Here is a 12,651-nt window from a genome sequence, read left to right as displayed (position 1 = left end):
ACCCTACACGAAAGCCATTCTTTAAACCCTACACGAAAGTCACTCTTTAAACCCTACACGAAAGTCACTCTTTAAACCCTACACGAAAGCCACTCTTTAAACCCTACACGAAAGCCACTCTTTAAACCCTACACGAAAGCTACCCTTTAGACTGTACACTCATGCTCTTTCCTGGCTGTCCGAATTTCTTATGCACGAGTTAATCAGTCTCACCACTCTTTCATTTCTGTCACAGCTTATCTGCTGATCAACACTTTCTGATGTCTTCTGTGGCCTAAATTAATTTCAGACAGAGTATTTAAGACACAACTGGATCTAAAGCAAGTATTTTTTTGGTTTGTTTTGTTTCGTATGCATTTTCCAGGAACATTTTTTTTACAGTAAAGGAAAGAGTTCAAGGGTAAAAATATATAAAAGAAACAAAAAAGCCGATTAGCATTGCTCCTATAAATTAATGTAGTGAGGTGTGGCCAAAATAGAGGTCACTTTCGAATGGAGAGGCACCTTGGTACTCCTCTCTTGAAATTATTGAGGGCATCTCTAATTTTTTTCATATTCTTTTGGTCTGCTTCTCCTCATCATTAAATATAAAACCCCTCACCTGCTGCAGACTGACTTGATAATTATGAAGTGAACATACGAGCCGCAACCATCACCTCAGTGCCCTAAACTCCCAAGCAATTACTGTGACACTCATAAGTACGCCAACCGGCCTCTTGCAGACTCCTTATGTTCTTATGTTCTTATGTACCAGCAGCCGTGAAACAGAGACTTTTAGCACGAATAACCAGAGTCAACGCATTCACTACGTATAACCGCAATTTCCGTTTCTTGATAGAGTAAATAAAGAAAAAAATATAAAGACAATAATTACCTTCCAAATGCTTCCACATGACACATTACCTTATCATTTTTGTTTTGTTTTCATGAAATTGGCGATACTTTTTGCACACACATACACACACACACAAAATCTTTAGCCACCCCCAGTAACAAGAACAAAAACAGCGTCACATTTCACAGGGCTTGTAATTCTGTTTGTGTCCCCAATGCCAAACACCCTTCCCCTTGATCGCAACTAAACACATGTTACGCCTCATCGTTGTTCTCGCTCTCCTCCTCGTCCTCCTGCTCCTCCTCCTCCTCCTTGTTCCCCTGATCCCCTAAGCTGCGACCCTCCACTCCACCGCACCGCTGAGGAGGAGAAGCGGATCGATAAGTGACTAAAGAGGAAGAGCTAACATGGTGAAGGGTGAAAAAATATCCCTTTCACTGACTGTCGGGGCGGAATGAAAAGTTAGTCCGCGTTGACGACAAGAAAAGGTGAGCAGGCAGGTAGGTAGGTATGGAGGTAAGTAGACAGGAACGGAGGAGTGGAGGTAGGTAGGTAGGAAAATAGGTAGGTTAGTAGGGAGAGTGTAAGTAGGCAGGCAGATGTGAAAGCTGGTATATATTCAAACAGGTAGGTAGGCAGGTAGGTAGGCAGGTAGGAAGGCAGGTGGGCAGGTACACATCAGGATTCGGTTATTTACGCTGGGGCGGCTGCTTAACGTGAAAGGTGTTATGACGGCTCGTGGCCCTTTTAGCGGGGAAGATCAGCGCGAGGTTTTTTTTTTTGCCTTCCTTTCAACCTTTTGCGAATGAAGGACTCCAGTGAAGCAGCTGCACGCCTGACTTCACTACGGGCGGTGACGCAGCAACGCAGAGGGAGATGGAGGTGGATGGAGAGACGGACATAGAGGTGGAGAGCTAGACTGATGGATACTTAGATGGATAGTGATACTGAGATAGAGAGAGCGACATATTGAGGGATTGGGAAACATAAGGGATACATAAATCCATATTTGAAAGGATAAATCAAGGGTAAGAATATGGAGAAACAGACATATACATACCATAGATGCAACAGACTATTAAAGAGGAAAACATTCAGATACTTAAATACATAAGTGAAGGGTAAAATAGTTAGCTAGATTAAGTGGACAGAGAAACAGACAGATGCATATACATACTTAAATTGATAAAAAGATGATAGGAAGATGAAAATAGAAGCATATAAATATATTGACAGATATACATAGATATACACAGAGATAGATAGGTGAATGAACTGGTGTTAGAATTGGAGATACAAATGTAAAAGTAGAAGTAAATACACAGATGGATGGAGAAATGTAGATGAACATATAGATAGATACTGAAATGGAGAGATAGATAAAACACACTGTCATATATCTGATATATATCATAACAAGAATCCATAATTTTTTCTATTCCTTTTTGTGCGATTTCTATCTTGGTCTATTGTAAGGCGCCAAGATTCTAAACAGTATGTTAAAACTGACGCGTTATACTGAGTGTACACTTTTATCCTCAAGGAGAGTGGCAGGTCGCTATTTATGATATTACTATGTTTACGAAAACCTCTCCAGCCCATTCTAGTTATTTTTCTGATTTCCGATTTCGTGGGTCTGGTCTCCACTGATTGCTTGTCCCAGATATGTGCATTCCCTTATCCTCTCAAGTGATTTGGTAACGATCATTACTTGTTCTGCAAACTGATTATCAAACTTGGTTGATGACGTGGATGTTGTTAGTTAAGGATCCACTAAGAAACCACTGTCATCTTGGGTGGTTTGATTCTAGTTTTGTGCTCATCTCCTTTTTGGTATCTTAGGGAAAAAGTGTGCAGGTGCCGGGAGCAAACTATTTGGTCGGCAGTTTCTTTAGTGTTTCACATATTTAATGGCGGCATTATTCCAGGCTTTGTGAACTCTAACTCTGTATGCATTTTGTATATACGTAGTTGTAGTCTGCTCACTTAAGTCTGACCCAAGCTGACAACATAAACCTAAGCGTGTTCGTAAGCACAGTGCAGATTAGCAGAAAGTGCTGTGTGAGATAAACACAAACAGAGGTTAAAGAAAACTTGGAAGCCATAGCAGTAGCCAATCAGCACTCAGCTTGCAAACACGCTTAGGTTTATGTGATCAGCTTGGGTCGGACTGAAGTGAACAGACTATAGTTTTCTAATCAGTTAATCAGAAGGGACATCCGCCGTGGGGGGTGGGGGTAGTCACCTTACTCTCTACGACGCCCAACTCGGAGGTATTTCAGAGTAAGTCTTCGTGCAAGCCCCATTTCCATATATTTACTAAGAATATCATTAATTAATTAAATATAATTGATCAAGTAATATATAATTAATATAGGAATATCTCACGGAAAAAAACCATTACACATAATCAGGCGAGACGAGGAGAAAGGAAAGGTGAGTTATTTTGGAGGCTTAGACGCAGGAATCCCCGGGAGTTTAATTAAAGTTTTACAAGAAGCCATTAAGAGGGATTATCTGTGAACTTACGGGACGAAGGAAGAGATGGCGGTGGTGATGTTCGCGGGGAAGGGCGTCGAGATATGGAGAGACCAGGAGAGCGGAAGAGAAGGAGGAAGTTCAGGATAAAGAGGTGAAGCACTAAAAGAATGATAAGGAGACTGTGAAGACTGCGGAGTAAATGAGTGAATTTGTTTAAAGACCGTGGGAGTGACTGCATAAAGATGAAGGGTGGGAAGGAAGGAGAAAAGGATGAAGAGTGTTAAGGATAAGAAGGTTGAGAACTTAAAGAAAGAGGGACGGAGTGTGAAGACTAAGGTTTAAAATGAATGTGAACTGGAAGGGGGATGTAAGGGGAGGAGGCGAGGAAAGAATAAAGTCTACGGGATAAGGATGATAAAAAGGAGAAGAAAGAGAGAGAGAGAGAGAGAGAGAGAGAGAGAGAGAGAGAGAGAGAGAGAGAGAGAGAGAATAATGGAGATAAGAATATAGACATTAGGAAGAGAGACGCTTAGAACAACGAGGGTAGGAGTTAACATATGGAGGAAATGAAAACTTATATAAAGGAGTTGGAAGGGATGAGAGGAAAGGCAGAAGTGAGATTGAGAGAGAAGGATAAAGAAATAAAGCGATAAGAGAGTTGAGATATAAATGGTACAGTGAGGAAAGAAGACAGCAAAGGCAAAGAAGATTAAATAGTTTAGATACGAAAAAAAAAAACAATTGAGAACTAGGAGGATACAGTAAAGGAGAGAATAAGATAAAAAGGAGTAAGGACTGATATGCATGGGGGGGGAGTAAGATAGAACAACAACAACAACAACAACAACATATGAAAAGGGAGAGACATGGAAGGAAGGAGAAAACAGAGGAAGTAAAGTGTTATAAAAAAATGAATGGAAGTGGAAATCATATATAAAAAAACAACAACATGACTTACGCGTTACTACCCGCAGATCATTATCATTCATATTAAAGACGTTAGTACTATTTTAATCTCTGAGGTCTCCCGAGCTAACGCACTGCAACACGATCTTAATTGTGAGCCATTAAGTATTTTACAAGGGCGGGGCATCATGTTACTGCTCCCTCGCCTTCCTTCCGCCCTTCCTTCCTCGTCCTCGCCCTCCTTCCTAATTTCTTCCTGTCCTCCTCCGTCTTCCTGTCTCACGCGAGGAAGAGCATTAGCATTTTTCCTTGCGTCTTTGTCTGTTGGCTTGTTTGTTTTGGGTTCTGTGTACATTTGTCTGACTCTGTGGGGTTATGTATGGGTGGAGTGTCCATCCCTTAACCTCTCTGACTGTTTACGCCACATCTTCTCTCTCTCTCTCTCTCTCTCTCTCTCTCTCTCTCTCTCTCTCTCTCTCTCTCTCTCTCTCTCTCTCTCTCTCTCTCTCTCTCTCTCTCTCTCTCTCTCTCTTTTCTCGGAATCATTAGCACCTCTGCGAGTAACCAATAATATCACACACACACACACACACACACACACACACACACACACACACACACACACAGAAACACACCAACGAGCATTTCTTAAAGAGTAAGTAGACAATTGAAGGACGAGGGGCGAGGTGTGTGCAGCGGATGTAATAGTTATTGAATGGCAACCAATTCAGTGAGGACGAGTAGCGAGGTGATGATGATGAGGAGGAGGAGGATGCAGCGCCGAGAAAAAGGAAGAGGTGGTGCAAAGGAATAAATGGGGGAGGAGGGGGAGTTAAATAAATATATAAAAAAGAGCATATAGAGGGAGAAACGTGGATATAAGAAGAAATGAAAGGAAGTAAGGTGTTATGGATGAAGTGCAAATTATATATATAAAAAAGGCATTTCAGAAGGGAGAGAAGTGAAAGGAAGGAGGTATTAGCTGAAGGAATGTTTTATAAAAGACTGGATGGAGTGGAAAATATATAAAAAAGATCAGTGTAGGAGATAGAAAAGTGGACATAAGGAAAGAATAATGGAAGGAAGGTGTGATGAAAGAATGGATGGAGGGAAAGTTAGATAAAGAAAAAAAACATTGCAGGAGAAGAGAAGTGATAGAAAGTAACAGAGGATATAGAGAGGTGTGGAAAAAAAGGAAAAATAAAGAAAAACAAAAAAAACATACCAGGAGGGAGAGAAGTGGAAGGAGAGAATAGAGGGATGAAGAGGAGTCGAGAAGGAATAAATTTAGGGGAAGGGAGTGAAATAAGAGCAAGCAGGAGGGAGAGAAGTGGAAGGAAGCAGAGAATAGAGGATGGAAGTTGTTGTAAAGGAATGAATGGAGGGGAAATTAGATAACAAAAAAACACATTGCAGGAGGGAGAAAAGTGAAAGGAGGAAATAGACAAAGGAAGAGGTATGGCTATGGAGCTAAGGGATCAAGGTAGAAGGGGAACGTAGACGGTAGAGCGGTTGAAAGGAGCTGGGGGGGGAAGGGGGGGGGACATGTGGAAACAGTTATAGAAAGTGAAATGAAGGCAAAATGATGCGAAGGTGAAGATGGAGCTGTTTGAGAGAAGAATGAGGAAAAGAAAAGTATATATAACAGTAAAGACGTTGAAATGAAGGCAAAATGATGCGAAGGTGTAAAATGGAACTGGTCGAGAGAGGAATGATGAAAAGAATAAATAACAGTGAAGACGTTGAAAAAAAAATGATGCGAAGATGAAAATGGAACTGTTTGAGAGAGGAATGAGGAAAAGAAAAGCATAAATAACAGTAGAAACGGTGAAAAAAAAATGATGCGAAGATGAAAATGGAACTGTTTGAAAGAGGAACGAGGAAAAGAAGAGCATAAATAACAGTAGAGACGTTGGAAATAAATAAGTTAAAGGGAGTGAAAGAAAGGTTTAGTGAAGACATAGTGCAAAAAAGTTAAAGGGAGTGAAAGAAAGGTTTAGTGAAGACATAGGTGAAAATAAAGCAAGTATTGTTGACGGGAGGCACAGAGAGTGAAAGAAGACTAACAACAAGAGAAGAGAAGTGCAAGGAAGAAGATTAAGGCAATTATAACACATGAGAAATAAGTGATGATTTAGGTAGCGACAGAAAAGGAAGATGAGAACAAGGACTATCTGAGGGAGGATTTACATAGATTTACATAGATTAACATAGATATTCAGACCACAAAGACCCTATTGAAAAGACGAATCAGAATCACGGAGGAAATGGATAAAGATAAGGATAGGCAGTGTGGAGGAGCAGGAGCGACTGTAAAGGATGGGGGGGGGGGGGGGGGGAGTGTGGACATGCAGAGGTAAAAGCCAGCGAAAAGAAAGTACAACAAAGGGATGACTGGTAGGAGATGAAATGAAGGGAGAGGAACAACAGGGAGGAAGCATATACGGAAAGGGGAAAGAAGCAAAGCAAGTGACGTCGAGAAAGTGAGTTAAAATCCTTACTAATGTTTAATAGGTGTTTGCGTGTGTGCGAGAGAGAGAGAGAGAGAGAGAGAGAGAGAGAGAGAGAGAAACTACATGAACCGTTGAAGATTAAAAAAAAAGGAAAATAAAAGACAAAAATGAAAACACACACACACACACACACACCATCCAGATAACCCCCGTTTTCTATTACACCCTAAACACGCAGAGCAAGGAGGCGAGGAGGGTGGGGTAGGGCGGGGGGGGACTACGGAAAGAGGAGATAGTGAAGGACATGCGCGCTAACTTTCTACGCAGAGAGAGAGAGAGAGAGAGAGAGAGAGAGAGAGAGAGAGAGATGACAATAGGAGGTACTTACTGCTGCACAAGACACACCCAAAGTCGGAATCTCTCTCTCTCTCTCTCACACACACACACACACACACACACACACACACACACACACACACACAGGCATCCCTCTTCTGTTCCTTCACTCCCGCCCCACCCAACTTCCCGCCTCTCTTCTCCACCCTCCGTCCCCGCCGCCGCCGCTCCCCGTCCTTCCCTCCCTCGCCCTCGCTGCCACAACACATGGCGGGCACGTCTGCAGTATAAATTCAATTAATTTGTCTAGAATGGCCCCAGCATGGTTTGAAAACAAGTCGATAAAGAACAAGGATCACATGCCAACAGACGAAAGCGAGAGAGAGAGAGAGAGAGAGAGAGAGAGAGAGAGAGAGAGAGAGAGACCAATACGCTTGTCCCTGCACCTCTCTTTATTCTTGTTCTCTTTCTCTATCTCCTTTTGTCTTCTCCACCCGTTCCTCTTCTTTCTCATCTCCTCTTCCTCCTCTTTCTGCTTTTCCTCTTCCTGTTTTCTTATCTTGTTCCTTGTACTCATGTTCCTCTTTTTTTTATGTCATCTTTCGCTTCCTAACTACTTTCTTTTTTCTTCCATTGTTCCTTTATATTCTTCTCCTCTTCTTCTTCTTCAGGATTATCGTAAGCTTTTCCTTCTTCTTAATCCCTTTACATTTTTCATTACTTATTCAAACTTTCGCATTTTCCCTTTTTCCTCCTCTTCCATTTCCATTGCTTATCGGTTATTAAGTTTCTCTCGTCTTCTTCCTCCTCTTACTTTTCCTACTCCTCCTTCACATCTCTTTCGCTTCGACCCTTTCCTCATTTCCCCTCTCCGTCTTCTACTCCCCAATTCCTCCTCCATTATCTCTCTCTACCAATCTTCTTTTTTATCCTCTGCCACCTCGTGTTTCTCCTCTCGCTCCTAACCACTTTTCCTCCTCTTTATCACGTCATTCACCAACACAAATATAAACATGCAAATGGCGTGACATTCGGCGCAAGGGACGAGAGTGTAATGCCCCCGTTATGGTCACTCCGCCGCCTACGACACCCCATTCGCGCCCACCTCATAATGGAGAGAGCTAGCGAGCGAGAGAGAGAGAGAGATAGAGATAGCAGGACAACGCTCTCTCTCTCTCTCTCTCTCTCTCTCTCTCTCTCTCTCTCTCTCTCTCTCTCTCTCTCTCTCTTTCTGTCTCCCTTCCCAATACGAAATTCTGTCAGTGGTAGGAGACAAGGGAGGGCGAGCTGCGGCCGGAACGTAAAAATAGGAGAAAAAAAGTCTTGAGAGAGAGAGAGAGAGAGAGAGAGAGAGAGAGAGAGAGAGAGAGAGAGAGAGAGAGAGAGAGAGAGAGAGAGAGAGAGAGAGAGAGAGAGAGAGAGAGAGAGAGAATTAAGGAAGGAGGTAATTGGTGTTGGGAGTCTTGATGGCGGCAACTTGATAATTATCCGCTAAGCAAAATACGAGTGAGAAAAAAATGTCGAGAAAAAAAACGGGAAAGGGAGAGGGATAACTTGTTTATACTGCCGCCGTTGATCCTCTTGCTACTACTACTACTACTACTACTACTTCTACTGCTACTACTACTGATATTATTATTACTACTACTACTCCTACTACTACTACTGATATTACTACTACTACTACTACTACTACTACTACTACAACTTCCTTTACGCAACACGTGTAAAAAAATAATACAAGGAATATGAAAGAACTTACTGAACAAATATTTGCTGAACATTTTCTCACTGAACAGATATGAAAAGATATATGACAATTATTAACAGGATATATTCAGTTCTTTGGCCAAGTATGCAAACAGAGGAGAAGCGAAGGTGAAGTGAATATCGGGTATTAACTCTGAGAGAATTAAGGGATTAATACGTCAAAAATGATCGCACATCGGGGAGAGTGTAGAACGGAGACAAAGACAATGATCAGAGGAAAGGGAATCGCGGAGAAAGATGCAGTGAAAATGGAGATGCGTGTAAAGAGAAAAGTGGGAAGACGTTTTATTATCTTCTCTCCATGATGGATTGATTATATTGATGTCATATAAAAAAAAAATGTCACGTCTTTTTGTTATCATTTATGGAACACTTACTGGACTGACTGATTGACTGGATTGACTGATGTGAACAAATGTGAAATTTTGGAAACAAATAGACGAAAGCTTCTAAGGGAAAATAAAACGAAGATGAAGAAGAAGAAGAAGAAGAAGAAGAAGAGAGAGAGAGAGAGAGAGAGAGAGAGAGAGAGAGAGAGAGAGAGAGAGAGATTGATAAATAACATAAAAGTAATAAAGAAGTTAAAAAAAATACTTGGAAGGTGACGGAAGAGCAAATGAGATCAATGGCGGGAGGGATGGGAGAGGAAGACCTACGCTGCGCCATCTCATCTCCACGCTGCCGAAAATGAGTTTACCTGCCTCATTAACACCTGCCTGAGGAAAAGGTCGCCCCCCCTGCTACCTGAGACACACACACACACACACACACACACACACACACACACACACACAGTCTCTCTCTCTCTCTCTCTCTCTCTCTCTCTCTCTCTCTCTCGTTATATTCTTGGCGTCTTCATCTATTTGTAAAGGCAGAAAATAGTTTCGTTTTTTTTTAAATGGCCCATCAATTTCCATTTACAATTTTTCATGATTTCCTCTTTGTCCGTTGTATGTTGTCCGTTTCCAAAAATTCACAAATACTGATATAGTCACCAAAAATATACAAGAAGAACCTTTGCTGTATCTCTGAACCTAGAATCTTGACTCATGCCCACTCACAATCACATGTCCTCCACAGATGGATCTATTCAGAAAAAAACAACAACGATATTCACTCCCGTCCACCTTCACATGTTTTTTTTTTTTTGTTTACTAATTAATCATCAGACTTTTCATGAACTCGACTCATTCCCGCTGTCATTCACCTGTTTTTTTTACTTTCTATTTACTCTTTAAATGCATCTGTACAGCGTTCATTATCTTCTCTCGTTCGGGTATTCCCCATCTCTCTACGGGTATGTGGAGCTCACTCTTGAACCGGGCAGGTTGGTTGTTAGGTTAGGATGAGGTTAGATTCGCTGTAGTGTGAGTCGTTTGGGATAATTTTGACGGGGAATCACAATGAGAGCATTTTCCATGGTTAGTTTCGAAGCTACAGGCAATCGCAATCTCTTATCTTTTAATCTTTTCTTTCTTTTCTCTCTTCTTCTTCTTCGTATTTTTACTGTAGCCGTAGAGAAATTGAGAATATGTCTACCGTTCCTGCACTCCTTTGCCTGCTCATTCAAACTACCCTCCCTTACTCAGGCGACCCATTTCTTCATATAACTTTCACCTACCCTTCTTCCCCTACAGGTGCACCGGTCTAACACGCGGCGGGTTCTGCTCAAGGGCCTCACCTTCAACTCGACGGGAGTGTACAAGTGTGAGGTGTCCGCCGACTCGCCCCACTTCCACACCTTCGAAAAGAGCAGCAACATGGTGGTGGTTGGTACGTGGAGTGTGGTTGTGTATGGTTGGTGTGGATGCTTGGTTTGGGTAGTATGGTCAGTGTGGTTGCTATGTATGGTTGCTGTTGTTGTTATAATGGATTTGTATGCTTGATGAGGCTTGTATGACCTGTGAGTGTGAGTGGGTTGGTTGCTGAGTATGCTTGTAAGAATGCTGTATATGGTTGCTATGGTGATTTACGTGATGAGTGTCGTTGGGCTGGGTTAAGGGAGTGGGTGAGTGTGCTTATCAACATCCTCTCTGATTCTTCTTCGTTTTCTTTCGATGGATCTGTCTTCTTTATCTTTTGTTACTGATTAAATCCTTACTGTGGATATTGTGTTCTCGTCGTATATATTTCAATGGTCTTGTTGCCTATTTTATTTTATTTATTTTTCCTCGCTCTCTGTCTTCGCTCTTTTGAGATCTCCATTGTGGGTGAGTGGTGGAAGAGGAGGAGGAGGAGGAGGAGGAGGAATGGGAGGGAGGTTGAGGAGGCATCACTGTGGATAGTTCCTTTTCAGTATCCCATCTTAATCTTGTGAATTGAATGGTTCTCTCTCCTCTCATTCTCTGTTATAGCTCCTCCTCCTCCTCCTCCTCCTCTTCCTTCTCTCTGTCTGTTCCTTTCTTTTTCTCTTTCTCATACTTTTTCTTCTTTTTCCTTCTCCTATTTTCCACCTCCTCCTCCTCTTTCTCCTCTTCTTCCTTCCAATCCTAATCCTCTTTCTCTTTCTCTTCCTCTTCGTCTTTCTCTTCTACTTTCTCTTCCTCCTCCTCCTCCTCCTCCTCCTTCTTCTTCTCTCTGTCTCTTTCTCTTTCTTTGTCTCTTTCTCACACTCTTTCTTCTTTCTCCTTCTCCTCTTTTCCTCTTCCTCCTCCTTCTCTTTTTCCCCTTCTTCCTCCCAATCCTAATCCTCTCCCTCTTTCTCTTCCCCTTCGTCTTCCTCATTCTCCTTCTCTTCCCGTTTCTCTTCTTCTTCCTCCTCTCCGCACTTTTTCCGTGGCGTCTTTCTCCTCTTTATCACATTTTTTTTCTAGATTTAAGTTCGTCTCTTTCATGTCAGGTTTCATTTTTTTTTGGCGCATCACGCTTGGCATTTGTTTGATGGTGTTTTTTTCTTTCTATCACTCTCCTCTTCTGCATCATCTTACTATATTTGTTTTTCAATATTAGTTTCTTTTTCTCTTATCTTTTAATCTTTTCTTTCTTTTTTTGTCTCTTTTTCTTTATCTTCATCTTCTTCTTCATCTTCATCTTCATCTTCATCTTCTTCTTCATCTTCATCTTCTTTTTCTTCTTCTACTTCTTCTTCTTCTTCTTCTTCTTCTTCTTCTTCTTCGTTGATATGTTCCATTAAATTTCCAGCTTTAATATCTTACCACATTCGTCAGCAAATAGACAAAAAATCGTACACCAAAAAATAACTGCAAACCTTTAATTTTTCCTCAAACCGCAATGTTTTCGATGTCATTATATTTGCTTTCCCACAAGTCATCACCAGGATCCGTGCAGACGTTCCTGAGAGTAAATACATTCAGCGACACTTAAAAGAGAAGCCAACCTTGCAAGAGCGCACGACTGTCTGTCTGTCTGTCTGTCTGTCTGCTTTTGAGAGTTTTCTAGGGCAGCAACGGAAGAGGTGATGGCGTCAAGAAAATCATACTCTCTCCTCCTGGTCCTCGCCGTATGCTCTTCCTCATTCTCCCTGGCAATTCTCAGTGGTGGTATATAGTTTCTGTATTCTAACTATTGTCTATAAGCTAGTTTTTGTCTTAAAGTGCCTGGGAAATAACTAGAAAAACAGCAATCGAAAACAACTTACTCCTTTTCGCTTTTTCATTTTTTTTCCTCGTTACTGTGCACCTCAGACCACAGACCTTTTTTCCACTCTTTCCTCTTCCAATGGACACAAAAAAACGTTGATAAAAAGAAGGCTCGGCCGGTCACACGCTCCGCCTCTGCCTCACCCTTGGGAGTAAACTTGGCGCAGGGAAGAGAATCTGACAAACTTTCACACTGACGGGTCGCAAAAACAGTTTCATAAAATGCATATATTTTCTTTTCAGGTCCAAGAAACTTACCGCACTACTCTTG

General features: G+C 41.7%; 1 protein-coding gene and 1 long non-coding RNA gene across 2 annotated transcripts in view; one reads left to right on the top strand and one right to left on the bottom strand.

The window, feature by feature from the left end:
- The window catches only part of LOC127007354 (uncharacterized), a 240,098-nt gene that overhangs the window by 146,783 nt on the left and 80,664 nt on the right, over positions 1 to 12,651 (bottom strand). The window lies entirely within an intron of this gene.
- The window catches only part of LOC127007352 (uncharacterized), a 208,165-nt gene that overhangs the window by 172,999 nt on the left and 22,515 nt on the right, over positions 1 to 12,651 (top strand). Inside the window, exon 5 of the mRNA XM_050878219.1 lies at positions 10,419 to 10,554. Coding sequence (XP_050734176.1) covers positions 10,419 to 10,554 — 136 coding nt within the window. The remainder of the gene's footprint in view (positions 1 to 10,418; positions 10,555 to 12,651) is intronic.

This window comes from Eriocheir sinensis, chromosome 3, assembly GCF_024679095.1.
Source record: "Eriocheir sinensis breed Jianghai 21 chromosome 3, ASM2467909v1, whole genome shotgun sequence".
Taxonomy (NCBI): Eukaryota; Metazoa; Arthropoda; class Malacostraca; order Decapoda; family Varunidae; genus Eriocheir; species Eriocheir sinensis.
Note: the sequence above shows the minus strand (reverse complement) of the source record. Positions and strands in the feature narration are given on the sequence as shown.